Source organism: Lepidochelys kempii, chromosome 3, assembly GCF_965140285.1.
Source record: "Lepidochelys kempii isolate rLepKem1 chromosome 3, rLepKem1.hap1, whole genome shotgun sequence".
NCBI classification, from domain to species: domain Eukaryota; kingdom Metazoa; phylum Chordata; order Testudines; family Cheloniidae; genus Lepidochelys; species Lepidochelys kempii.
This window is the reverse complement of record NC_136382.1, coordinates 77,773,880-77,800,855: the sequence shown is the minus strand read 5'-3', so window position 1 is coordinate 77,800,855 and position 26,976 is coordinate 77,773,880. Positions and strand designations below refer to the sequence as shown.

The 26,976-nt window shown below is 40.4% G+C and overlaps 1 protein-coding gene across 9 annotated transcripts in view; it reads left to right on the top strand.

The window, feature by feature from the left end:
• ASCC3 (activating signal cointegrator 1 complex subunit 3) overlaps positions 1 to 26,976 on the top strand; it is a 508,218-nt gene that overhangs the window by 183,559 nt on the left and 297,683 nt on the right. For all 9 annotated transcript variants that reach the window (XM_073336864.2, XM_073336863.2, XM_073336867.2 and 6 more), the window contains one exon: positions 8,197 to 8,361. In XM_073336864.2, coding sequence (XP_073192965.2) covers positions 8,197 to 8,361 — 165 coding nt within the window. The remainder of the gene's footprint in view (positions 1 to 8,196; positions 8,362 to 26,976) is intronic.

Below are 26,976 nucleotides of genomic sequence, written 5' to 3'. Positions count from 1 at the left end.
TTTTCATTAACAATCTTGGCAAAAAAAAGGTGTGTGCTAATAAAATATGCTAATGGCTTAAAGAGGCATCATCAATACAAAGAAGAATTGGAGTATAACCAGGAAGAACTGGATGACTTCGTGGACTGGAAAAATAGAAGTGGGATGAAATTTAATAATATAAATGCATTCCTAGCACACCATGGGCTCTTGGTTGTTGACGCAGTTTATGGATCTCCCATAGTCCTACACAATAACCCATGCTTTGAAGTTAACCTTCTCATCTGAAGTTCTAAGGCTTCAGTCCTGATGGGCCATCCAATTAGAGATATACATAATACATTTAGTTACAGGCATCAAGACAATTAGTTTTCATGAACAATGTGACAGCCAGGAACAATACTTCATTAGCTAATATGCAGTTTATACATCAAATAAATTCATATCTAAACTTTAAATATCCTTTGATCTAGGGTCAATAAAATAAAGATAGTAATCACAGGAAACAGGTGAAGACAATAACCTTATGTCACTAGCTTTCATGCATTTAAAGCAAATGTAATTACCTGGCACAAATGAATTGGTACACTTAACCCTTCCTTGAGGTGGTGATCTGAGCTGGCTAGCTGTCAGCGTCGCAAGTAGGATGTGCAACAGTTGAGAATGGCCTGTGATTATACTGGAGGTCAGGCTAGATGATTATAATGGTTCCTTCTAGTCTTAAAAGCTATGAATCTGTCATCTCTGTTACACCAATTCAGACAGAATATGACAAGGGAACTGAAGCTACATATACTTTTAGGTTATCACTGAGAGCTCTCTACTTCAGGGAGAAGCTCCACATCCTTTGCAAGGTACATTTTCCCAGCATTGTGGCTCACATTCGCGGAGAAGTAAACTTTCAGGTTGACTGGCTCTGCAGAAATAGAGTCCCAGATACTGTGATTTGATACTGTGGATAAACGTTGAGTTTTTTATGGTGTTATTGTAAAGGAAAATGCAATGCACACCAAATAAGAATACTGTATATGCTTTAGAATTCAGGGGATGATCACTTAAACCTCAGACTAGCAAATGAGAGGAATGACTTTTCAAGAGGAATGGTTTTTCACATTCTAAATTTAGGGAAATAGCTCAGTATCCCAGTTACCATTGTCTGTTAACTGTTGGAAGCTGAAATTTATTTTATTATCCGGCAGCTCGCAGAAGCTACTAGATCGCATACCCTGGTTCTCATGGGTGACTTTAATTTTCCTGATTTTCCTGGGAGAGCAATACAGTGGTGCATAGACAATCCAGGAAGTTTTTGGAAAGCGTAGGGGACAATTTCCTGGTGCAAGTGCTAGAGGAGCCAACTAGGGGGGGAGCTTTTCTTGACCTGCTGCTCACAAACTGGGAAGAATTAGTAGGGGAAGCAAAAGTGGATGGGAATCTGGGAGGCAGTGACCATGAGTTGGTTGAGTTCAGGATCCTGACACAGGGAAGAAAGGTAAGCAGCAGGATATGGACAGTGGACTTAGACTTCGACTCCCTCAGGGAACGGATGGGTAGGATCCCCTGGGGGACTAACATGAAGGGGAAAGGAGTCCAGAAGAGCTGGCTGTATTTCAAGGAATCCCTGTTGAGGACAAACCATCCCGATGTGTCAAAAGAATAGTAAATATGGCAGGCGACCAGCTTGGCTTAACGGTGAAATCCTAGCGGATCTTAAACATAAAAAAGAAGCTTACAAGAAGAGGAAGGCTGGACATCTGACCAGGGAAGAGTATAAAAATATTGCTCGGGCATGTAGGAATGAAATCAGGAGGGCCAAATCGCACCTGGAGCTGCAGCTAGTGAGAGATGTCAAGAGTAACAAGAAGGGTTTCTTCAGGTATGTTGGCAACAAGAAGAAAGCCAAGGAAAGTGTGGGCCCCTTAATGAATGAGGGAGGCAACCTAGTGACAGAGGATGTGGAAAAAGCTAATGTACTCAATGCTTTTTTTGCCTCTGTCTTCACGAACAAGGTCAGGTCCCAGACTGCTGCGCTGGGCATCACAACATGGGGAATAGATGGCCAGCCCTCTGTGGAGAAAGAGGTGGTTAGGGACTATTTAGAAAAGCTGGACGTGCACAAGTCCAGGGGGCCGGACAAGTTGCATCCGAGGGTGTTAAAGGAATTGGCGGCTGTGATTGCAGAGCCATTGGCCATTATCTTTGAAAACTCGTGGCGAACAGGGGAAGTCCCGGATGACTGGAAAAAGGCTAATGTAGTGCCCATCTTTAAAAAAGGGAAGGAGGAGGATCCTGGGAACTACAGGCCAGTCAGCCTCACCTCAGTCCCCGGAAAAATCATGGAGCAGATCCTCAAAGAATCAATCCTGAAGCACTTTCATGAGAGGAAAGTGATTAGGAACAGTCAGCATGGATTCACCAAGGGAAGGTCATGCCTGACTAATCTAATTGCCTTTTATGATGAGATTACTGGTTCTGTGGATGAAGGGAAAGCAGTGGATGTATTGTTTCTGGACTTTAGCAAAGCTTTTGACACGGTCTCCCACAGTATTCTTGTCAGCAAGTTAAAGAAGTATGGGCTGGATGAATGCACTATAAGGTGGGTAGAAAGTTGGCTAGATTGTCGGGCTCAACGGGTAGTGATCAATGGCTCCATGTCTAGTTGGCAGCCGGTGTCAAGTGGAGTGCCCCAGGGGTTGGTCCTGGGGCCGGTTTTGTTCAGTATCTTCATAAATTATCTGGAGGATGGTGTGGATCGCACTCTCAGGAAATTTGCGGATGATACTAAACTGGGAGGAGTGGTAGATACTCTGGAAGGCAGGGATAGGATAGAGAGGGATCTAGACAAATTGGAGGAATGGGCCAAAAGAAATCTGATGAGGTTCAATAAGGGTAAGTGCAGGGTCCTGCACTTAGGATGGAAGAACCCAATGCACAGCTACAGACTAGGGACCGAATGGCTAGGCAGCAGCTCTGCGGAAAAGGACCTAGGGGTGACCGTGGACGAGAAGCTGTATATGAGTCAGCAGTGTGCCCTTGTTGCCAAGAAGGCCAATGGCATTTTGGGATGTATAAGTAGGGGCATAGCGAGCAGATCGAGGGACGTGATCGTCTCCCTCTATTCGACATTGGTGAGGCCTCATCTGGAGTACTGTGTCCAGTTTTGGGCCCCACACTGCAAGAAGGATGTGGATAAATTGGAGAGAATCCAGCGAAGGGCAACAAAAATGATTAGGGGTCTGGAACACATGATTTATGAGGAGAGGCTGAGGGAACTGGGATTGTTTAGTCTGCAGAAGAGAAGAATGAGGGGGATTTGATAGCTGCTTTCAACTACCTGAGAGGTGGTTCCAGAGAGGATGGTTCTAGACTATTCTCAGAGGTAGAAGAGGACAGGACAAGGAGTAATGGTCTCAAGTTGCAGTGGGGGAGGTTTAGGTTGGATATTAGGAAAAACGTTTTCACTAGGAGGGTGGTGAAACACTGGAATGCGTTACCTAGGGAGGTGGTAGAATCTCCTTCCTTAGAAGTTTTTAAGGTCAGGCTTGACAAAGCCCTGGCTGGGATGATTTAATTGGGGATTGGTCCTGCTTTGAGCAGGGGGTTGGACTAGATGACCTCCTGAGGTCCCTTCCAACCCTGATATTCTATGATTCTATTAGAACTCACTTAAACAAAGACCAGTCTCTTTAACAAAGCTAACTCCACTTCCTGTAATTGCATGTTCTTCCAGCAATATTATTGATCTAGCTAAGGTTCCTGTGCCAATTATTCTGAAGATGTTTTGTGGTTTGTGAAGATGTTTTAAGGCAGGATCTTTGGAATCTGAGTCTAGTGATCTGAGAAGGCCTAGAAGAGTGAATTGGTGAAAAATCTATAATTTTTGTAGCTTTCCTAGCTGAGTTGAGCAGCTGAAAGGAAGAAGTTTTTATGGGAGCTGGGGAAAGATATTCAAGAAGCTATGGAAGAAAGAGGTTGAGGGGAAATTGAGAGGGAATTTCTCAATTTCTGAAGCAGACCCCAACATTTTGGGAAGAGGGAGCAAAATTATTGTGGATCCCAGCCCAATTTAATCTTAATCTACCCTTACAGGTCTTGCTGAAAAAACATTAGCGAGTAATGAGAATATTTGGTATATCTTCCTTGTTTGTATCTAGGAAGTGGAGTACTAATTTTTAATCATAGCAAGCAGGCTATTTCTTCTGTTACTGTAGGGTATTTCAATTATTATAAAAATGTGGCTAAGACTGAACCTGGCATTCTGTCACAGAATTTAGGAAATATCTTGCAGAAATGGATTGCTTGGAGTCTTACTGTAAAAACTTTTCTTAGATTACAGCAAAATTGTACAGAATGCAAGTAGCTGCTGTGTGAGCTTTTCTAGAGACTTGCTATTCGTACATTCAATCTGCAGACACTGGCATCTGCAGAGATGATTGTCAGTTTACTCTTCATGATGTTTTAGTTCTGAGCTTCTGAAAAGCTGAGATTCAAAAATGCATCCAGTTTTGAAAAGTAGGTTTTTGTTTTGTTTTGTTTTTTTTTAAGTTTACAAGAACCTGTAAGGAAATTGCAGAATGTTTTTTCTTGCAAGGCCTTAGGGTTAATTCTAATTTTTGGTGTGAAGCACTGATTGTTTAAACACGAAACATTAAAGTGAATGTGGCTTTTTTTCCCCAGTGCAAAGTTGAGAAGGATTGTTTAGCTATATGTACTGAAAAAAAAATCATATTTTTTTCATTTAGATGTAAATAAATGAAAGTGTCCTGAAAAGTTCATCTTCTGTTTTTAATATAGCTACATTTTATATCAACACTCAAACTAGAATGACTTGGTATCCACTCTCCAAACATACCTTTGAGAAAACCATGTATTCAAAGAGGATTCAGCTTTGAATCATAGATTGATTTTCATAACTTGCAGATAAATGTTTCACAAATATATGATGTATTCATAATATAGGTTACCCGTTTTTATGGCAAACTATTTTGCAAATTCTGGGTAGTTTGAGAATAGCGAAGGGGTATGGATTTTACCTTCTAGATCACTGGCTGAAATCTGGACCACATCAGTAGTAAGCAAAAGCAATCCCCAACTACTCAATGGCATATATAAAATGAATTAGTGGCGTCAGTCCAATTCTTAGATGACAAGTGTATACATTACTAAAAACTCATCAGAAATTGACAATCTTATAAACAGTCATAGCAAAGGGAGCAAATTTTCAAATTCACTGCAGAATGAATTATCCTCTGTTTGAGAGAATCCTTCCTGGTCAAGGGCAATATGGAAAAATGGTCACTTCTATCCATTTTCTATTATTAAATAGAAATACATTCACTAATAAAAAAAAAAAATCCTTAGCCTGTGTTAACACTATCAAGTTAATCAAAGAATCCTTATGCCCCATTGTTCATTAAAACAAGAAGAACAGTATTAATTTTGCTCTATAAATCATAAGAATATTCTGGTTTCTTAACTCTTGTAATACAGTCTCAATGAACTATCCAGGCCTGAACTGTAATTATTCTCTTTAGTTTACAAGTTGCTTTTCAGATATAATGGTATTATTGTAAGCTTTATTTCAATAGTTAAAAGTTGCTTTTCTACTGAGCCTAAAGAAAAAGAGGCAGGTAAGGTTTCTACATGTCCTTGAAGTCTGAGATTTATGACTATCAGGGCAGTGATTTATCACATTATTTATAAGGATGTAAATAAACAACAAATGACTGTCCTTAACTCTCAGTGGGGTGACGGGGTGTCTGGTTTTCGTCCGGAACACCTGGTTGAAAAGGGACCCTGGTGGCTCCAGTCAGCACAACTGACCGGGCCGTTAAAAGTCTGGTCAGCGGTGCTGCTCAGCTAAGACAGGCTAGTGCCTACCTATCTTGAGGCACCGTGCTGTGCCCCAGAAGTGACCAGCAGATCCGGGTACTAGGTGTGGGGGCCAGGAAGCTCCACGTGCTGCCCCTGCCCCGTGAACCAGCTCCGCACTCCCATTGGCAGGGAACCGGCCAATGGGAGCTAGGGGGGCTGTGCTTGCGGGTGAGAACACTCCACGGCACTTCCTGGCCCCCCCGCCTAGGACTCGGACCTGCTGGCTGCTTTTGGGGCACAGCGCGGTGCCCCAGGACAAGCAGGGAGCCTGCCTTAGCCCCCCTGCTGCGCCGCTGAGCATGAGCCCCCCAAGGTAAACCCATGCCCCAACCCTGAGCCCCAACCCCCTGTCCTGACCCCCCTCCAAACCTGGAGCCTCCTCCTGCACCCCCAACCCCTCATCCCTGTCCCCACTCCAGAGCCTGCACCCCCAGCCCAGAGCCCCCTCCCACATCTTGAACCCCTCATCCCCAGTCCCACCCCACAGTCCTTACCCCTTTGTGCACCCCAACCCCCTTCCTCAGCCCCACAGCCCCCTCCCATGTTCCGAATCTGACAGCTCCAGCCTGGAGCCCCCTCTTGCACCCTAAACCCCTTATCTCCAGCCCCACCCCAGAGGCCTCACCCCTTCCACAGCCCAGTGAAAGTGAGTGAGGGTGGGGGAGAGTGAGCCACTGAGGGAGGGGAAATGTACTGAGCAGGGACGGGGACTCAAACAAGGGTCAGGGCTAGGGTGTTGAATTTTGTGTGGTAGAAAGCGGTAATCCTAACTCTCAGCCATAAATGCCTGGCAGTAAACACCCAAAAAGTTACCATTTTTTGCCAGTGTTCAGTGTTGAGGGGTATATGAGACATCCATTTGCAGAGTATAGCTATAATATTGTTGGAAAATATCTTTAATCGTGGCCACTGTATCGGCAATTTGCAAATTAAAGATGTTGCTTCTTATAGCATAAAGCTGTAACCCGTAGTGTTTGACAGGGTTATCAGACGGTGTACAGTGCGGGGGAGATACCTGTACTGCTTTTTATGCATGTTATATATACATCCGCTTACCTGCTTGATATTATTCTGTCTGGCTACACAGAGTGAATTTAAAGGGGCAGTTAGGAAGAGCAAGCAGTAAAGGAATCAATGGTAGACATAAGACACCTGGGTTAAACAACTTCAAGGCAGTGAAGATAACAATAGCTGGGCCATTAATTGGGAAGATGCTGTTTCCAGACACCAGCGAAGTTACTCAGCTTTGGCCAGAGCTTAGAGATCAAAAGAGCCATAAACAATTAAAAGTATACCCTGGGCGAAAGATAGGGTTGGTGAGTCAGCAGCACCTCAGGAGGTGGGGATGGAGAGAGAAACAGGACATTGGCAGACACGCAGTAAGAGGCTGAGAATGCTGCAGGGCTGTCTTTCTCCCATCCCAAAGATTGAGGTATCTAGGCTAAGTAGAAATCACCAAAACTTGTAAGGAAAGGATAAGGTTTAGGTAAGATGGAGGAGAGGGGGGAGGATATGTGTGGAGAGGGAGAGAGAGAGAGAGAGAGACACGTACTACACTTCCATAATTTTAACTCGGGTTTTTTTTTGCTTATTATGTACCTTTGTATGAATAAACAATAAGCTGGTTTTGGAAAAACTGTCGTTAGCCACTGGTCACAGCTCCTGAAGGAAAATCTCCTGCAGGGGCCAAGATCAACTGGATCTGCTAGAGGAGCCACAGTTGGTGAATAGGGGAGCTGCAACCCAGAGATCAACCACTCAGACTGGAACAGTGGGGTTCTACTTTGGAGAGAAGTAAAGGAAGAAAATCTTGTCACCTGAGGAGTACCCTCAAGAGGGGCTGCAAGGGGGTCTGAAGTGCCCTGTAACTGACAGGTGGTGAAAATTGGAAACATGCTATTATTTTATTTATCACTGGTATCATTCAGTGAGACTTAGTGTATGTTTACAGTGCAGTTAGATGCCTGTGCTAGCTGACTTGGGCTTGTGCGGCTCAGGCGAAAGGGCTGGTTAATTGCAGTATAGATATTTGGGCTGGGACTGGAGCCTGGGCTCTGGGACCCTGTGAAAGGGGAGGGTCTTAGAGCTCGGGCTTCAGCCTGAGCCTGAGCATTTGCACCCCAATTAAACAGCCCATTAGCCCAAGCCCCGCAAACCTGAGTCAGCTGGCACAGGCCAGCCCCGGGTTCTTAATTGCAGTGTATGTCTACTCTTCGTCTCCTAAGTCACTTAAATGCTTTTGAAAATTTCACCTGTAGTGTTAGATTGAAAGAATTGTTGTTTTTTGATGTAGCTGGCATGAATTTTCCTTTGTGGATGCTTAGGATTCTTTTTCCTGTTTGACAGATGCTCGTGACCACTCCAGAGAAATGGGATGTAGTGACAAGAAAGAGTGTTGGGGATGTAGCACTCTCTCAACTTGTCAAGCTCCTGATTCTTGATGAAGTGCATCTGTTGCATGAAGACAGAGGACCAGTGCTAGAGAGTTTAGTGGCACGCACCTTACGTCAGGTAAGAGTAAAAATCTTGACATTGACTTTCAGAAATAATTCAAGAATAAATAGAATTTAGAGGTAAAAAATCAAGTATTTTAAAATATTACCTCATGGTACTTTGGCAGCATGTAATTCTTTTAGTTGTAATAAGTGCTACAATACAAAGGAAGGAGGTGTATATTTCATTTTTGTCTAGCAATCGGACTTCCCTTATCGTATCATATTAAATGACTGGGAAGGGATGTCAAAAATTATATAATGTAAATTTTATTTGTGCTACTTTTGGCTACCAGTCTAAGGGGAAAATCAAAGTGTTTTTCATCGTTAAATGAATATTATATGTGAATAAATTTTTTAGGATTAATGCTTCATTAATGAGTTATTAGTGTCTTAGGCAAAACTATGAATGGGAACTTACATTTTACTAGGATTTTTCAATACAAAGTGAAATCTGCTGATATGATACTGTTTGACAAAGCATGAATGCAGAGTAGTAGATTGAAACTAAGGAAGATTTATAGTGCTGCTGGAAAAGTATTATGTAAAGGAGTAGTAGAAGCATAATCTTGTTATGTGATACTCTGACTGGTATTTTCTAAATACCAGAGGGGTGTGTAGCAGAGGGGGGAAAGAGGGAATGGAGAGCATAGAAGAATACCAGATTCTCGTGATCCAGTACAAATAGAAGAAGTTCAGAGATCGACAATTAATATGATTAGAGCCATGGTGCAGGCTTCCATATGAAGAGAGATTTTAAGTGCAGGACTGTTCAAGTTAGAGAGGAAGTGAATAAGAAGGGACATGATAAAGTAATGAATGATATAAAGAAGATAAATGGAGTTCCTATTTATCCTTTTCATAATACAAGAACAAGGGTACCTACAATGAAATAAACAAAACAACATCTATTATAGAAATAGATAAAAGGAAATATTGTTGTGATCAACACATTGATCTGTGGGGTCAAAAAAGGGTTAGACATTTCTTTGAACAATTAGCGCACCCACAAGTACACTGTATAGGACAACTGTTTTAGAAGGACTTATAAACTCTCACGCTTTGTGGCTGAAGCCAACCATTAACAAGCAAGGGCTAAAAATAAACTTCCTTATAGGCAGGCTATTCCATAAGAGCCAACTGAAGGTTGCTTGCATGACAGGATACTGAACAAAATGGACCACTGGTTAGATCTACTATGATAATACTGATGTCCCCGTGTAAGTGCAATATAGGTGATAATTATTACCATTGCTACTGTTGCTTCAAAATGTTGGAAAACTCTACTTTGTGCTAAGATCCCTTGTCTTAGAATAAAGCTTTAAACCTTCCAGATCAGTGGATTTTTGGTAAGTTCTGTGCAATTTTGTGTACAGTGTTTTTTTTTTCTTTTGTGGGAGGTATTGTTTATCATCTCAGATGTCTTATAAAAAAGACCTGGTATTCTAGTGTTGATTTCTCTATTTCTAATATAGAAGAGCAGCATCTACATACTCTTTTGTTCCTATGAGACTTGCAGCATCATTTTTTCATAGCACAAAGATATTTTGTTTCAAATTGATATCACTGGAATTTTAAGACAATAAAAACTGAACTCTTGAATCACTGTTGGACTTCAGCTAATTTTGTGTCCAGTAAATATGTAATTAAATAACCCCTCCCTCACCCAAAAAACAAACAGGAAAAATCTTAAACCAAAAACAAACAGAAAAACACACTACCACCAACCATAGTTGAGCAGAAATTGTAGCATCAGAAACTGAGCCCTCATGAATTGCCACTTGCTTTCATAATGGCAAGAAGAAGAAGAAGTGGAGAGTACTGCATATCTTCATAACAGAATTTGCAAAATTGTGGGGAAGGGAAGAGAAATGAATATAAAAATACTGAGATAGAAGAAAACCTCACTATGATAGACACACATTCTAGAAGAGAAGGCTAATCAACAGAGAAAACAAAACTGTGTAAACAGAACTTTTTGTAAAAGATTAGAAGGTAAGCGGTAGAAACGAAAAAAGATCAAAATGTTTTAGAATAATGAGCCCTCCAGAGGTGAAGGACAAACAAGATGCATCTATTTTGAACAACAGCTGCCTAATATTCTTAAAATGGAAGCAAAAAATTTGTGAGTCTGCAATCTGCTTTTTATAAAATTAGAGTTCATTGCTGCATGAGGCGCTACAAAGGAAGAAATGCCTATTGTTTCCATTTATATTTTGCTTTAGACAGATTAAAGCAGGTTACTGCCATTGATTTCCTTTTGGACAGGATTTCACCCTAAAAAATGTAGAATAGTTCTCTCAATACAATCATATATCTTATGCCAAAACTCTGTTTTATTTCAAACAAACATTAAAAGTCTAGCCTTTTAAGACAGAGAGACTGATATGGACTTGAAAACAATGAGACAAGAATGCCAATATGGAACGTGCAACTTTATTAACTAACAGGGACTTTTCTCCTCCCCACAACACATGCACAAACACACACACTCTGTCGCTGTCTCTCTCAAATTACCAGCAGGGCCATTCCAGTGCAGGGCTCTACAAACTTGAGGATGATATGAGGGCACTGCCTTCTCTACACCTCCAGACCTGGGACCCAGAGTACCAATCCTACTTTCCTTCACTCAGGAAGTAAGAGAGATGAGATGACAGGAGCCGTGTGCTGTGTGACAGATGGATGCATGCCTCCTCACCATGTGATGTCATGCTCTGGACCCGTACCCACACAGCATATTGGAGAAATATAGTCTAGACAAACTGTAAACAGGGTTCTCGAGACAGCAGGGAGCGGAGATGGCAGGAGACCAAGAAAATTTTCATTTCGTCAAACACAGGTGAGAAGAATGAACATGGAGCCTCCTTCTCTACCAGACTCCATTTCACCTTCTTTACTGTTGGAATAAACTTTGCTTTGAGCTGTAATTCTCTGAAGAATCCACTTCCAAATTAACTGGACTGTTAAAAAAAATAAAAAGGGGGGGGGGCAGAAAATCCCAAATTCATGCTCTCTCTCTTTGACGTTAGAAGAAAAGGGAACCAGCCCTTTGACTTCAGCGGGAGATCCTGACCTGAGAATTTGGTCAACCATGTTGCTGGGTACATGTGGTAAGGATTTTACCTTGAACCAAATCTATCTTGTTAAGTTTTAGCTACTAGAAAACCATTTTATCTTCTTTTCTCATGTAATCATTTCTGACTTTAATTCTGATACTTGAATTCTCTTAAAATCCTATCTTCTTTTGTTATTAAAGTTGTGGCTCACAATTGAGTGGGAAGGGCACATCAAGTGGGGTCCTTCCGAGATCTGTCTTGGGTCCAGTTCTATTTGATATCCTCATGGATTATGAGATAGAGAATATGCTTATGAAGTTTGCAGATGATACCAAGGTGAGAGGGATTTCAAGTGTTTACAGGATTAAAATTTAATATGATCTTGACAAAACAGACAAATGGTCTGACAAATCCGAAGCACTACACTTAGGAAGAAATAATCAGTTGCACAAATACAAAATGGGAAATGACTGCCTAGGAAGGAGTACTGCAGAAAAGGACCTCGGGGTTATGATGGATTACAAACTAAATATGGGTCAACAGTATAATACTGTTTGGGGGAAGAACGCAAACATCATTCTGGGATGTATTAGCAATACACAAGAAGTAATTTCTTCACTCTACTCACCACTGGAGTATTGTGTCCAGTTCTGGGTAGTACACTTCAGGAAAGATATGGACAAATTGGAGAAAGCTCAGAAGAGAGTAATAAAAGAAATGATTAAAGATCTAGCAAACATGACCTAAGAGGAAAGATTGAAAAAAACTGGGTTTGTTTAGTCTGGAGAAGAGAAGACTAAGGTGGGACATAACAGTCTTCAAGTACATAAAAGTTTGTTATAAAGAAAAGGGTGATAAATTGTTCTCTTTAACCAATGGGGACAGGACAAGAAGTAATGGAATTAAATTGCAGCAAGGGAGATTTAGAATCCTAAATGTAAGGGTAATTAAGCACAGGAACAAATTACCAAATTAAAAAAATTAATTACCAAATTAAAAAAACAGGTTAGACAAACACCAGTCAGGATCTCCTAGATAATATTTAGTCCCACCTCAGAGCAGGGGACTGGGCTAGATAACCTACTGAGGTTCCTTCCAGTCCTACATTTGAATGGTTACAGGGCCCTCCAATTGGTTCCTTGCAACTGCACTGAAACCTGCCATAGAGGAGACAGTAATCAGCTTACACATCTACCTGAATCCTGCCAGGCAGCTAGAAAGGCATCCACCTGCTGCCTGAGGTCCTTCTTTTTTTAAAAAAAAAACAAAACCTCTCACCCCATGTTGGATAGCTGTACTCCATCCTGTCAAAACAGTTCATCTTCCTCACTCAAGGTTTGCAAGCATGGCAAACCATTCTGTGCTAATCTCTGTGAGTGAATTGTCCTTTTGATCCACCCAGGGTACCACATCATCCATCCATGATCTTCTTTTTCTGCCTCACGTTCTTCCATCAGTTTTCCCTTCTAGTGCTTGTGTTTAGGGGTTGCCTGCTGAACCTCTTAAATTGTATCCTATAAATAGTGTCTTGCATGTAATAAAATCTTTGACTAGTGTTTGAAGAGTTCCAGTCATTTCCAATACTTTTTCATTGAGAATATGACCTATCCATGATACTTTCGGAACTCCTCTCTATCACCATAATTTGAAGGGTTGTAATTTATTGATTGTTTGAATGTCCTTGTTTCACAGCCATCATTTAACACAGACCAAATGTAGGTTTTTTAAGAGCTGGACATTATTCTTCAGATTTACATGTCTTCTCATCAGATGTTTATTTTTTCAGACGGTCTCTTCAGCTCTTTCTGTTCTGGTGCAGACTTCAGTATCTGATCTTCCATCTTCTGTAATGATGCTTCCTGAGTAGCAGTAGTTTGTCACTTGATGTATGGCTGTGTCACTCACTGGAATCTTGCATGCCATCATAATTTGTCTTTTCCGCATTCAACTCTAGACCATATTCTTTGCCATATTCATGTATAATTTTCCACTAACTTCATTAGATTATCTTCTGAATCAGCCAACCACACTGTCATCTGCATAGTGAATGTTAATCTGTTTTCCATTTATCTTAATATCTTCTTCTGTTTCTTCAATTAATTTAATCAAACTATAAATGTTGAATAAAGTCGGTGGCAATATACAACCTTGTCTCACTCCTCTCTTGATCTCTTAGATTTTCGCTTCCATCTTTCATTTATAATTGCTTTCTGATTCCAGTATAACTGTGTTATTATTGGGAGTTTATAATAGCGTTTATCTTGACTTTCCACATTTGAAACCATATTGTTCTTCGCATATTTCCTTATCAAACTTTCCTTGTATTTGGTCTTGAACAACTCGCAAAACTACCTTAGAGGCCTGTGACACTAGGCTGAGTGTTCTGTAGTTGTTACAATCCATGACATTGTCTTTTGGAAAAATGTAGATACCCAATTAAGTTGTAAAGTTGTCTGGTGATTTGCTTGTCTCAAACATAATCTTTGTTACCTCTGATGGGCCTTTCAAGCCTTCATCCCCTATGGTTTTTAACAGTTCAGCTGGTATTCCAATGCAGCCTAGTACTTTTTCATTCAGAAGTCTTTTTTTTATTGTTGCCATGACTTCATCCATTATTGGAAGGCTTACTTTATTAATCTTTGGTTGAGAATTTTTCAGGGCTATCACCATAGTTCTTCGATGTTGTCTCACCATCTCTCATTCTTACCTTTCAGGGTCTTTAAAATACTGTCAGTTTTTGTCCTAATGTGTCATATGGTCACCTTTCTTCTGTAATTGAAAGCTCTTATCTTTTGATTCATCTCACTTGATTTGTTCTTTGTCCAGCTGTTCAACTTCTTTGCATTTCTAATTCAACCATTCAGACTTCACAAATCTCCAGTTATTCTTAATCATTTTATTAATCTTTAGTATTCCTCTTTTTCTGTTCTCAATCTGTGCTTTTACTTTGTGTTATATCCATAAGAGCAATGATTTCATTTGTCATCCATAGGCTTTTCTTAGTTATTTATTTCTTCCTTACATATTTATCTGAGGTTTCTTTGGTAGCATCTTTCAGACGTTTCAAAGTCAATTTATCTTTATTGTCATTAATGATCCACAACACTTCTTGTGAGTGAGTTTGTATCTCATGATTTCTCAGAGCTTTAGTGTTCCATCTGAGTAGCATTTGGCTTTCTGTAACTTTGTCAGTTTGATATTCAGTCTTATTAATACCAGTCTATTTTCTGATCCACAATGTGCACTTGGCATAACTTCAAGTTTCCTAACACCTTTTCTGTACCCATGGTAGATTGATTTACAAAAAAATTTTTGCTTTTTACATCCATCTTGCTGATTTTCATGTATGCCTGTTGCTTTTTTGTTGAAAATAAATATTGCAAATAATGCAGTTGTATTTCTTACGAAATTATATGAATATTTCTCCTCTGTCATTTCTTTCACCAAGGCCAAATGGGCCAATTGCCACAGTTAGTTTTTACCTTTCTACTTTTGTGTTCCAGTCTCCCATAAGGTTTACCACTCTCTTTCTTTTCACCACTGATTTCCATTACTACTTCAGTGTTTTCATAGAATTTGTCAGCAGTTCTGGGGAGATAAGTTTACTCTCTGTATGGGAAACCACTGTATCCCCTTTTGTTGTAATATACTTAGCAGTTTCCCAGTTCACTTCCAATCTTGCCTGGTTGATCTTGGCAGGTCTGGCAATTCCTCACCAAACCTATCTTGGAAACATCTCTAAACAAAGACAGATCCAGGGAAAAGAGCTGAAATGAGGCTGACATCTCTCTTTATTCTGATGATCAAATTAACCCCTTTCCTGTGTCTAAATCATTCTCCCCCAGGTGAATAACAATAGTTTGTGAGGAGTGGGTGAGTTCCTGATGGGCAGGATCCCCTGGGAGAATAGCATGAGGGGGAAAGGAGTCCAGGAGAGCTGGGTGTATTTTAAAGAATCCTTATTGAGGTTACAGGAAGAAACCATCCCGATGTGTAGAAAGAATAGTAAATATGGCAGGCGACCAGCTTGGCTTCACAGTGAAATCCTTGCTGATCTTAAACACAAAAAAGAAGCTTATAAGAAGTGGAAGATTGGACAAATGACAAGGGAGGAATATAAAAATATTGCTCAGGTATGCAGGAGTGAAATCAGGAAGGCCAAATCACACTTGGAGTTGCAGCTAGCAAGAGATGTTAAGAGTAACAAGAAAGGTTTCTTCAGATATGCTAGCAACAAGAAGAAAGTCAAGGAAAGTGTGGGCCCCTTACTGAATGAGGAAAGCAACCTAGTGACAGAGGATGTGGAAAAAGCAAATGTACTCAATGCTTTTTTTGCCTCTGTCTTCACGAACAAGGTCAGCTCCCAGACTACTGCACTGGGCAGCCCAGCATGGGAAGGAGATGACCAGCCCTCTCTGGAGAAAGAAGTGGTTCGGGACTATGTAGAAAAGCTGGACGAGCACAAGACCATGGGGCCGGATGCGTTGCATCCGAGAGCGCTAAAGGAGTTGGCGGCTGTGATTGCAGAGCCATTGGCCATTATCATTGAAAACTCTTGGCGATTGGGGGAGGTCCCGGATGACTAGAAAAAGGCTAATATAGCCCATCTTTAGAAAAGGGAAGGAGGAGGATCCGGGAAACTACAGGCTAGTCAGTCTCAGCTCAGTCCCTGGAAAAATCATGGAGCAGGTCCTCAAGGAATCAATTCTGAAGCACTTAGAGGAGAGGAAAGTGATTAGGAACAGTCAGTATGGATTCACCAAAGGCAAGTAATGCCTGACTAATCTGATTGCCTTCTATGATGAGATAACTTGCTCTGTGGTTGAGGGGAAAGCAGTGAATTCGTTATTCCTTGACTTTAGCAAAGCTTTTGATACGGTCTCCCACAGTATTCTTGCCAGCAAGTTAAAGAAGTATGGGCTGGATGAATGGACTATACGGTGGATAGAAAGCTGGCTAGATCGTCGGGCTCAGTGGGTAGTGATCAATGCCTTCATGTCTAGGTGGCAGCTGGTATCAAGTGGAGTGCCCCAAGGGTCGGTCCTGGGGCCAGTTTTGTTCAATATCTTCATTAATGATCTGGAGAATGGCGCTGACTGCACCCTCAGCAAATTTGGAGATGACACTAAACTGGGAGGAGTGGTAGATATGCTGGAGGGTAGGGTTAGGAAACAGAGGGACCTAGACAAATTAGAGGATTGGCCAAAAGAAATCTGATGAAGTTCAACAAGGACAAGAGCACTTAGGATGGAAGAATCCCATGCACCGCTACAGACTAAAGGCCGAATGACTAGGCAGCAGTTCTGCAGAAAAGGACCTAGGGGTTACAGTGGACGAGAAGCTGGATATGAGTCAACAGTGTGCCCTTGTTCCCAATAAGGCCAACAGCATTTTGGGCAGTGTATGTAGGGGCATTGCAAGCATATCGAGGGACGTGATCGTTCCCATCTATTTGACACTGGTGAGGCCTCATCTGGAGTACTGTGTCCAGTTTTGGGCCCTACACAACAAGAAGAATGTGGAAAAATTGGAAAGAGTCCAGCGGAAGGCAACAAAAATGATTAGGGGCCTGGAACACGTGACTTATGAGGAGTGGCTGAGGGACTGGGTTTGTTTAGTCTGCAGAAGAGAAGAATGAGGGGGGATTTGATAGCTGCTTTCAACTACCTGAAAGGGGGTTCCAAAGAGGATGGATCTAGACTGTTCTCTCTGGTAGCAGATGACGGCACAAGGAGTAATGGTCTCAAGTTGCAGTGGGGGAGGTTTAGGTTGGATATTAGGAAAAACGTTTTCACTAGGAGGGTGGTGAAGCACTGGAATGAATTACCTGGGGAGGTGGTAGAATCTCCTTCCTTAGAGGTTTTTAAGGTCAGGCTTGACAAAGCCCTGGCTGGGATGATTTAATTGGGGATTGGTCCTGCTTTGAGCAGGGGGTTGGACTAGATGACCTCCTGAGGTCCCTTCCAGCCCTGATATTCTGTGCGTGAGAACAGCCTGCCATAGAGTTAATGAAGGTTCACTCACTTTTTCCATAGTGTCCCTCCTTCTCTGTCCTCTCAGGCAGCCAAATTGGGGAAGCCTAGCTGGAGGTGAAATGCCCTTTTGTGAACCCAGTGAATAATAATAAGCCCACATATACAGATAGCTATAGGTCAGGCTTTGCTGCTGGATCCTGAAGAAGAACAAACAATAGCGTGTTCAGCCGTGAAAGTTCCAGTTCAAATATTATTACCTTGAGGAGGCTGAATCTGAGACCTAAAGACTTGTGATTGCAAGTGTCCAATATTATGTATCTCATCTGCTGCCTTTCATAACATTTCAGAGAATGTAGCTGACCTGGTTCTAAATGAATAGGAGTCAAAGTCTTTTGAAGGCAAACTGAGAAACTTGACTTTTCTTCATCACTGCTGTGAACTGAAACATGTTTTTAAATTAAAAAAAAAAAATCTCATCTTTGTGGATGAACAAAGGTCCTGGACCCAAAGGCTGAATTGTGATGAATGCTTTTAATGTCTGCACAGGGCAAACTTCTACTTTGCTCCTCTCATTCAGCACAATCTTGATATCTCAACCAAGCTGACCTGTTTTTGGGTGATGTGAAGTTGAGCTGACTTCTTCCTTGCTTCAGTTGAAAATCAATCCTTGCTAGTACCCTGTCTGACTCGTTGTTCTTTAATTAAGAACTAGAGTCCCTACACTAAAATCTTCCCAGAAGACAACTGGGAATAATGCCTTAAAGAAGAGAGCCTTGCTGTCACTCCTATAAATCTAAATACTGACTGGTTCTTCTTTAAGTGCTGGTCCCCATGTGTGTTCCACATGTGAGTATGCATGGGCACCATGCACCTAAGATTGGATATTTCTATAAAGTAGTGTCTGTTCCATGCCTATGCAGATACTTTCCTTTTGCTCCAAACTGAAGCTATAAGGGGCAGTAGACCACCTGCAATTCTGCCTTAAGCAGAACTGCTTTGCTGCCACTACTACGAATTTGAATAGTGACTGGTATTCTGGAATCTACTGTAAGGCCTTTTGAACATGACCAGCCTTACAGTAACACATGAACTAAAACCCTAAAGCCTGAATCAAGGAATGCCACCACCCTTGCACAAAAATAAATGTTTGCTTGTCTACCTGTAGTTTCTGATGTCAAACTTAATTAAGCCTATCATAAATTGGACTACTTGAAATTCTAGGATAGACCATATGTGGGAAGGACCAACATTTCTTCTACAAAAATTACCGACAAAAACCTCTTTTTGGGACTTAAGGTTGTTCACTTGATATATCGAAGGATTTTTTTTTAAAGATTATGCTTCGTTAAAAAAAAGATATTTTAGCAATCATCTCATTTATCTTTATAAACAAGCTACATTATAAAATAACTGGATGGAATGTGTTTGTCCATTATCATATACTAATTTAAAGGTGGCAGAATCTGGCCCTTTATGTCATGTTGTCTCATTGAGTAAGATGCTGCTCAACATGAGTAAAGATGGTAGACTGAAATGAATATATAGGATACATACATTTTTAGACTGCATACATGATAAAACATATTGGTTAGATGGCTTGTGATAAAATAAAAACTAGGGTTTATTACTTAATAATAGCTAACATTTATGCCCTTAATGTGTATCAAAAGCACTATGAAGCATAGCAATATGATGGCAGCTGGTGAGTTTAATTATTAACTAAGTGGGCGGACAGACCATCTCTTCCTCAGCTAACTCCAAGGAATTGAAAGATACCTTAAAATGTTTTAATTGGAGTAATGTATTTAGGGATCCCCCAACATATAAAGATCGAGTTTCATTCCAGCCCTTCTCAAACTAATTCTGAAATGGATATTTCTTTTCATCTTAGACTGTTCAAACAATGTAATCTCTACAAACATAGCATTCATAATCATATCTAATCATGCACCAGTGTTTTGAGGGATTAATAGCAATGCTACTCATACAAGATAAGAATGGAAAGTTCAACACTGTTATTAAAATATATTCATTTTACACATGAAGTTAAAAAATCTGCAATCCATACTGTTGAACAATAACTACCCATGGAACAAATCACATATTGCTTCCTAGAAAATAAGGAAACTCTTGCAGATAAATAGCCCAGAATATTGCTTACCATTTACCAATTCCTGTTTTAAATATTTAATAATATTGTTATATATATTATTATATATATTATATATATATATTATATATATTATAAATATATATTGTTATATATATTTTCCTTGTTAGTGATTTTATATTGAGGTCTGAAGGGAGAAAATATGTATTCTAGAATTTCCTGCCTATCATACTGCGATATGTATTACCTATTTTACATACTACTTTTGTAGCTATAACCAAGTTTCAAAAATAGGTGGGGGTTTTGCAGGGGGAGGAGACATTCTCGGTGCATAGGCATCAAGGAAGAAGTTGTCAAAAGTGTTCACTGATTTTGTTGCCAAACAAGGCAACTTGGACCTAAGGTTCAGAGACAGCTTCCATTGACTTAACTTGGAAATGTAAGTGATTAAGTACTTACTGTCTGAAGTTGGATACCCAGGAATTGAGGATTTAGGTGTGCACAAAATTAGAGGGCACTTGAAACTTTGGACCTTAATGTGAGTAGAGGGAGAAAGAGGAGGGGAAGGATGTTAATTGTAATTTAGATATAGATAATGGATTTTTCTTTTGAAGTTGTACACATTTGGCCAAATCCCTTTCTCTGCTACAGCTACTTTGTGCCAGTCCACCAGCGTAAAACATCTGCAAAGCTGACTTGCCAAGCTACCCAAAGATGGTGTTGGTGTGGGGGAATCCCCAGGTGGGCTACACTGGAGAGTAGGAGCTGTGCCCTAAGTTGCACCTAAGGCTAGAGAGGGTGTAGAAAAGGCTTGTGGCCATGTTTGGGGGCCCCTCCTTACCAGGTGTGCTGGGTACCAAACCTGTGACATTGAAACACCTGAAAAAAGATATGTATAATAGAATTGCTGACATAATCTTAGCTCTAGTAGAATGAACAGCTCATTAATGCATTTTTCATTTGCACGTTTCAATTTTTGAAGAATGTTTTTGCAAGTGATTTAAATTGACTTTACTAAACTCTTTTTAGTGGAAAAAATTGCTTTGAGCTCTGTTGATATACTGTGGATATAACATCAAAAGAGTTCTTTGAAACTATTTTGTAACTTTGATGTTTAAAGTTTTATGTAGTCTTGAGCATAACACAGATGTAAAATCAAAATGTTTAAACCTTTTTAATCAAAATTTCTACAGCTCTGTAATATCTATTTAGCATATTGGTTTAAAAGATCAGTTGAACTGTTTTCTGAATTGGTGATGCATATTCTGAAGAATCTGGTCATCATTATCCAGAGATGTTGATGGCTTCTTGACACTTTTGCTACTTAGGGAGGTAGCTCCTTCACAAAAGACATACTGGATATTACACTAATTCTTAGCTGAACAGTGGGAATAGAATTTGAGTTTTTGTGATTCTCCCTCTTTCCCAAATGAATCACAGATTAAACAACTAAAATGAAAATAAATTATAAAATCCTGTCAATAATTGAATAAAACTGAACACAGAGTACCTAGAATTGGTCAAAACATTTTGGTGAAACAAACTTGTCCTCATTTTTGACAAAAAAAAAAAAAAAAAAAAAAAATTAGAAATTTTTCAGCCAGCTTCAATACAACTGAAGACAGATACAAATCTCTTTAGGCAGTTTACTCTATCACATTGAAATTGTAGAATTAATAATAATCCTAGTCAATATAATACACAATATTGTAAGGCTTGCAAAAAATAATCCTAATATGTACCTTGTATGTAAAAATCCTACTATGTACATCCTCATCTTAATACAGGTCTTTTGGCCAAAGGAGCAAAATCAATAAAATGAGCTTTGAGGTAATTTTAAAAGTGAGGGAGAACACAGTTGTTGGTGTTCTCATTCACCTTTCTTGCTGTAAGTTATTTTTTATCAAAAACACTTGAGACCTGTAATATGATTCAGGATGTTTAGGTAGTCATTCAGAATATCAGTTGCTCAGAATAATTTTCTGCTTAGTGCCTCTCAAATCCTTTGAGTAGGAGTTTTAAAAAACTGGTTTGTACTAAAAATCTCCAATGTATATCTCTTTAATAATAATAATAAATCTGTCTGTGTTCCTGCAACATTAAGCACTTCTTTTGATATTTCTTTCATCCAAACATATGCTCAGCATAAATATGCTAGATCAACTTCTTGTTATCTACACTTGGAACAACTAAATTAGGTCATAATCATTGGTTGAGACAACTGGAATAGACAGTGTTTATGATTTTAGTTGTAGTAAAGGAAAATGTCAAAGATGATGCTTTTGGGTGAACATTCTTCTACCCTGATATCACGTCTGTATTGTATTCAAAACATTTAGAAAATTTATTTTCTAACGTTTGTTAGGAGTGTACTTATAACAGGCAGGCAGGCTCCCTGTTTGTCTCCCTTGACTCTCAGGAGCACCTGTGATTTTTAGATGTTAGGCTGTATTTGCTATGCTTTTCCCCCCACAGAAAAAAGGGAAATAAGCATTCTCAAATCCTCCAGAGTGAGCATATCCTTAAAATATAAATTTCCTAGGTTTCTAATAAAGCCAACTGAACCCTCCCACTAAAATTCCATTATGTGGCATCATATTTACACCCACATAGGCTATCAGCAAGGCTGGAACCTTGAGATTCACCACTCAGAACACTGCTATTTGAGTTAATGAAGTAACTGATAGCAGTGTTCAGAGTAGGAGCAGTGTTAGTCTGTATCCGCAAAAAGAACAGCTCACAAAAGCTTATGCTCAAATAAATGTGTTAGTCTCTAAGGTGCCACAAGTACTCCTTTTCTGATAGCAGTAGTAAGTTATGTTTGTGTAGACCATCGTTAAAGTGGGATGAAATACATTGCCTATGGGTTTCATAAATATTTGCTGAGAGTAGAAGAACAGTGGTACACAGCAATCTCTGGTTCTGGAGGGGAGTGTGTTGTAGTGGTCACAGACCTTTCTGCCTGTATCCCATAAGTTTGACCCATTCTGCCCCATCTTCTCCAACCTGTCCTTGCCCCAGTCTCTCTCCTCCACCACTATCTCACCTTATCTTATTATCACCTTATCTCAGTTACCCCTTCTCCCCATGGCATTTTTTATCCCAAACAGGGTCTCTTTGCCTACAATTAAAAAAAGGCCGCCAAGCCTGGGTAATCCTCCTTTCCCTTTCTGAATATTGGCCCATTAGCAATCTTCCAGTCTTCTGGAATATTCCTGCTATTCTAAGGAAAGAAGGAACACAAACTAGAATGGGAAAGAATAGATTAAAAAATGTTTAGATAAATTAGAGGTATTCAAGTCAGCAGGGTGTAATGACATTTACCATAGGGTATTTAAGGAGCTAGCTGAAGCAATCATGAAACAGTTAGCAATTATCTTTGGGAACTCATGGAGGACAAGTGAAGCTGTTGAGGAATGAATAAGGACAAGCATGACACCTGCCTTTAAAAAGGGGAGCAAAGAGGACTCGGAATTATGGACCGGTCAGTCCAACTTTGATACCAGGAAAAATACTGGAACAAAAGATTAAACAGTCAGTTTGTAAGCACCTAGAGGATAATAGGGTATTATGGAATAGCTAACATGGATTTGTCAAGAGACAAATCATGCAAAACCAACCTAATGTCTTTCTTTCACAGGGTACAAACTTAGTGGAAGGGGGCAATCTATAGATATAATATATATTTATTTTAGTAAGGCTGTTGACAAAGTCCCATGTGACATTCTCATAAGCAAATGAGGGAAATGTGGCCTAGATGAAATTACTGTAATGTGGGTGCACTACTGGATGAAAAACGATACTCAGAATAATTATAACTGGTTCACTGTCAAACTGGAAAGATGTATCTAATGGGGTCCTGTGGGAGTCTGTCCTGGGTCTGTTAGTAGTCAATATTTTCATTAATGACTTGAATAATGGTGTAGGAAAGCATGCTTATAAAATATGTGGATGACACGAAGGTGGGTGGGGTTGCTGGCTGTTTGAAGGACAGGATTAGAATTCAAAACGACCTTGAGAAACTGGAGAATTGGTCTGAAATCAGCAAGATGAAGACAAAGTCAATAAAGACAAGTGAGAAGTACTATACTTAGTGGATCACAAATTGAATATTTGCCAACAGTATGATGCACTTGCAAAAAAAAGGCTAATATAACTCTTAGGTAAGTAAGTCACTTACTCTTAGTAAGTCACTGGAAGTAATTGTCCCACTCTAGTTGGTATTGGGGGGGCTTCAGCTGGAGTACTGTGTCCAGTTCTGGATGCCACATTTTAAGAAAGATGTAGTTAAAAAAAAAACCCAACATGTGTATTCTTGAGAAAAGAAGACTGAGTGCGGACCTGTTTATAGTCTTCAGATATGTTAAAGGATCTTATAAAGTGATCAACTGTTCTCCAAGTCCACTGACGGGGGGACAAGAAGTAATGGGCTTAATCTGCAGCAAGGCAGGTGACAGGAAAATCTTTCCAACTGTAAGGAAAGTTAAAACACTGGAACAGGCTTCCAGGGAGGTTGTGGAATCCCTGTCCTTGGAAGCTTTTAAGAACAGGTTAGAAAAACACCTGTCAGAGATTGTCTAGGTGTACTCAGTTCTGCTCAGTGCAGGGGGCTGGACTTTGACCTCTCAAGGTCTCTTTCAGCCCTACATTCCTCTGAATCTAAGATGAATTAAAAATTAAAATCCAGATCCTGATTAGGTTATGTGCTTTTTGAGAAGACCAATACATTAGACAGTATTTTGCTACTTATAAAAATGAGTCTGAGACCTACTGCGGTTGCATTGCATCACAGAGTCCATCTTTCCTTTTTGTTCACAAGTTAAGGAACATACTCCTTCTGGTAGGGGAAGAAGCAGCTGAAACAGGAACTGCTATAGTGGGCAGGATCCAGCCAGGCCGCGCCCCTCGCCACTTTCCAGCACCACTCAGATCCAGAATTTTGCAGAAGAGATACCCTCAACGCTCGGGGTACTAGGATCAGTTGGTAGCCAGAAAGCAACCAGACAGAGCTTTTACTTACATGGTTGTCTAATGCTCTCTTCGGGGGTACAATTTCTAAGAGCATTAATATGCTGCACATTAATTGGTCTGAGCTATGTTAAAGCATGCTAGGGAACGCTTTAATGTGCACCAGCAAGGTCTACACAGATTAATTCATGTACAGCCTGTAAGTGCACTTCAGAAATCACACCCCTGAGAGCATATTACCTCACTGTGAAGACAAGCCCAGAAACTGCAGCCAGTAGGGGCAGAAGTAGCAAAGGAAATTATTTTTGGAAAATTAGAGAATTTTCCAGTTTGACTAGACGTTCTCTCTCCTCTGCTGCTGGTGAGGGGTCCAAACCTCCTGCTCCCTCTTCCTGACTGGGCTTATTTACATGAACATTTAGTTTGTGGCAAGCTGGGGTGTAAATCTACCCTTCACTAGCCTGCTGCACATTGAGTGTCTGTGTGTATCCTGCTGATGCGCGCCCCAACAGTTCGTAATGTGCTTTGATCTACCCCACTTTGAAAACAGGAGTTAATCTAAATGCAGTAGGGCGGTAGTTCTCAAATGAATTTAAGCCCCGCCCCCCTGTTCTTTGTGCCTGTAGTCATTTAATCCCGCCTTCCCAAGTGCATATACCGCCACCCAGCTCTGAAGGCAACGCTGCACCAGCAGCAGTACAGAAGTAAGGGCGGGAGTGTGAAAAGTGAGATTTAGCACCTCATTGCCACCCTTCCTTCTCGTCTTTTGCTGCCACTCTATCGCTAACTGCTGGAGCCCTGCCGCCTCCAGGTGCAGGATGGGGGTTGGGGGAAGGAGAGCCTTCTGGTGAGGGATTGGATGTGGGAGAAGAGTCTGAGTCTGGGCTGCCTTCTGGTGAGGGATTGGGGTAGGAGGAGGAGAACCCAGATGGCGGTGCTCCAGCTGTCACTTCCAGTTCGGTGGGGCTCCAGTTGTCTCCTTTTCCCCTGCCTCCTGGATGTGCATGGCCCTTCTGCATGAGTCCCAGCCACCTGAGCTTTTAAAAAAAAAAACACACAGCTCACATCTTCCTTGACACTTTCCCGTGCCTCCCTTGGGAGGCTCGTCCCACAGTTTGAGAACCGCTGCATTAGAGAACTGTTAGTGTTGTCAGCATGGTCCAAGTGCATGGTAGATTAGTGCTGGGTAGATTTACACCCTAGCTTGCCAGGAACTAAGTGTTTGTGTAGACAAGCTCACAGTCTCTTCACCTTAACTTCACTCCACACCTGACTCTCTTTTCTACTCCCTCCCCCAATACCCTTCCCTTTTCTTTCCAATAACTGATCCCTCCTAAGTAAACCCATCCAAAAACCAAAACAATGTGGAACTAACGTGACATTTGCTGCCATAGTGTTGTTCACTGTGTATGTGTGTTTTGTACCTCTTCCCCATCTTGTGTTCGTCATGTCTATTTAGATTATAATATCTTCGGGATAGGTATCTGAACAATGCCTAGCATAATGGGGCCCTCACGTCTGGTCGGCCCATAGGCATGTCCACAATAAACACGTTAAATATTAAGGAACAACAATAGGCTTACCATGTGTTTTGCAACTTTGTCATTCATGAGTATTAACATGGGGTTGCACAGGACTGTGATACTTCTCTAATTAACTTTCAAGATTTAAGCCTTTGAGAGGCAACATAACACATACTTAGCATGCTGGCTGAGGGAAAATGATCATGGCTCCTAAACCATGGCAAGATAGTATGAAAACATTGTTCTTCATTTTTTTTTTTCAGCATACTTCTTGATTTTTGTAAAAGTGCTGTAAGTGGAGAATGGTGAGATCAGAGTATTTTAAGCCCTTGGAGTCAGTGGCAGAATTAATCTCATTTATAAAATTACACAACCAGGTGGTTGCCTAGTAACAAATGCATTCTGTTCCAAATACTTAAGGGGCATAGATTTTTAAACTGAATCCTATATGACTGATTTTTTTAAAAAAACTTTTTATAGTAATATGCTTTTTGATTTTGCAGTTGTAACATTTTCTTTTTGCTCTCCCATTTACCATTTTTGTTTATTAAAGACAAGAAATTATATTCATTCATTGTAATGTTACTAACCTTTAATGGAACCATAGTATTTCCTATTGTTCAGTAATGGTGAAAAGGAAACTGTTGCTAACAAAATGGAAGCTTTGTACTGAAACTCTTAACTCCTTTAATGTATGGCTTGGGGTGTTTTGTTAAAAATCATTCCTAAAAGATTTTCATGACTCAACAGTTAAGGTTTTTTTAAAAAGTTTCCATTATAAACCTACTGTTGATCTCCTCCCCACCCATCTTTAAAAACAAACAAAACCAAAGCAGCAACAACGAAAATTAATGACTATTCTTAGCTAGGTTTCAAGGGAATTGTTTTTTATACGAAATTGATGTTAATTAGATGATATGCTTTGAGACAAGAATTAGGGGGAAAAGTTAAATTATTTTTTGAAAAATTTCCACCCTTTTCTGTAATATCATGGGGGAGGAG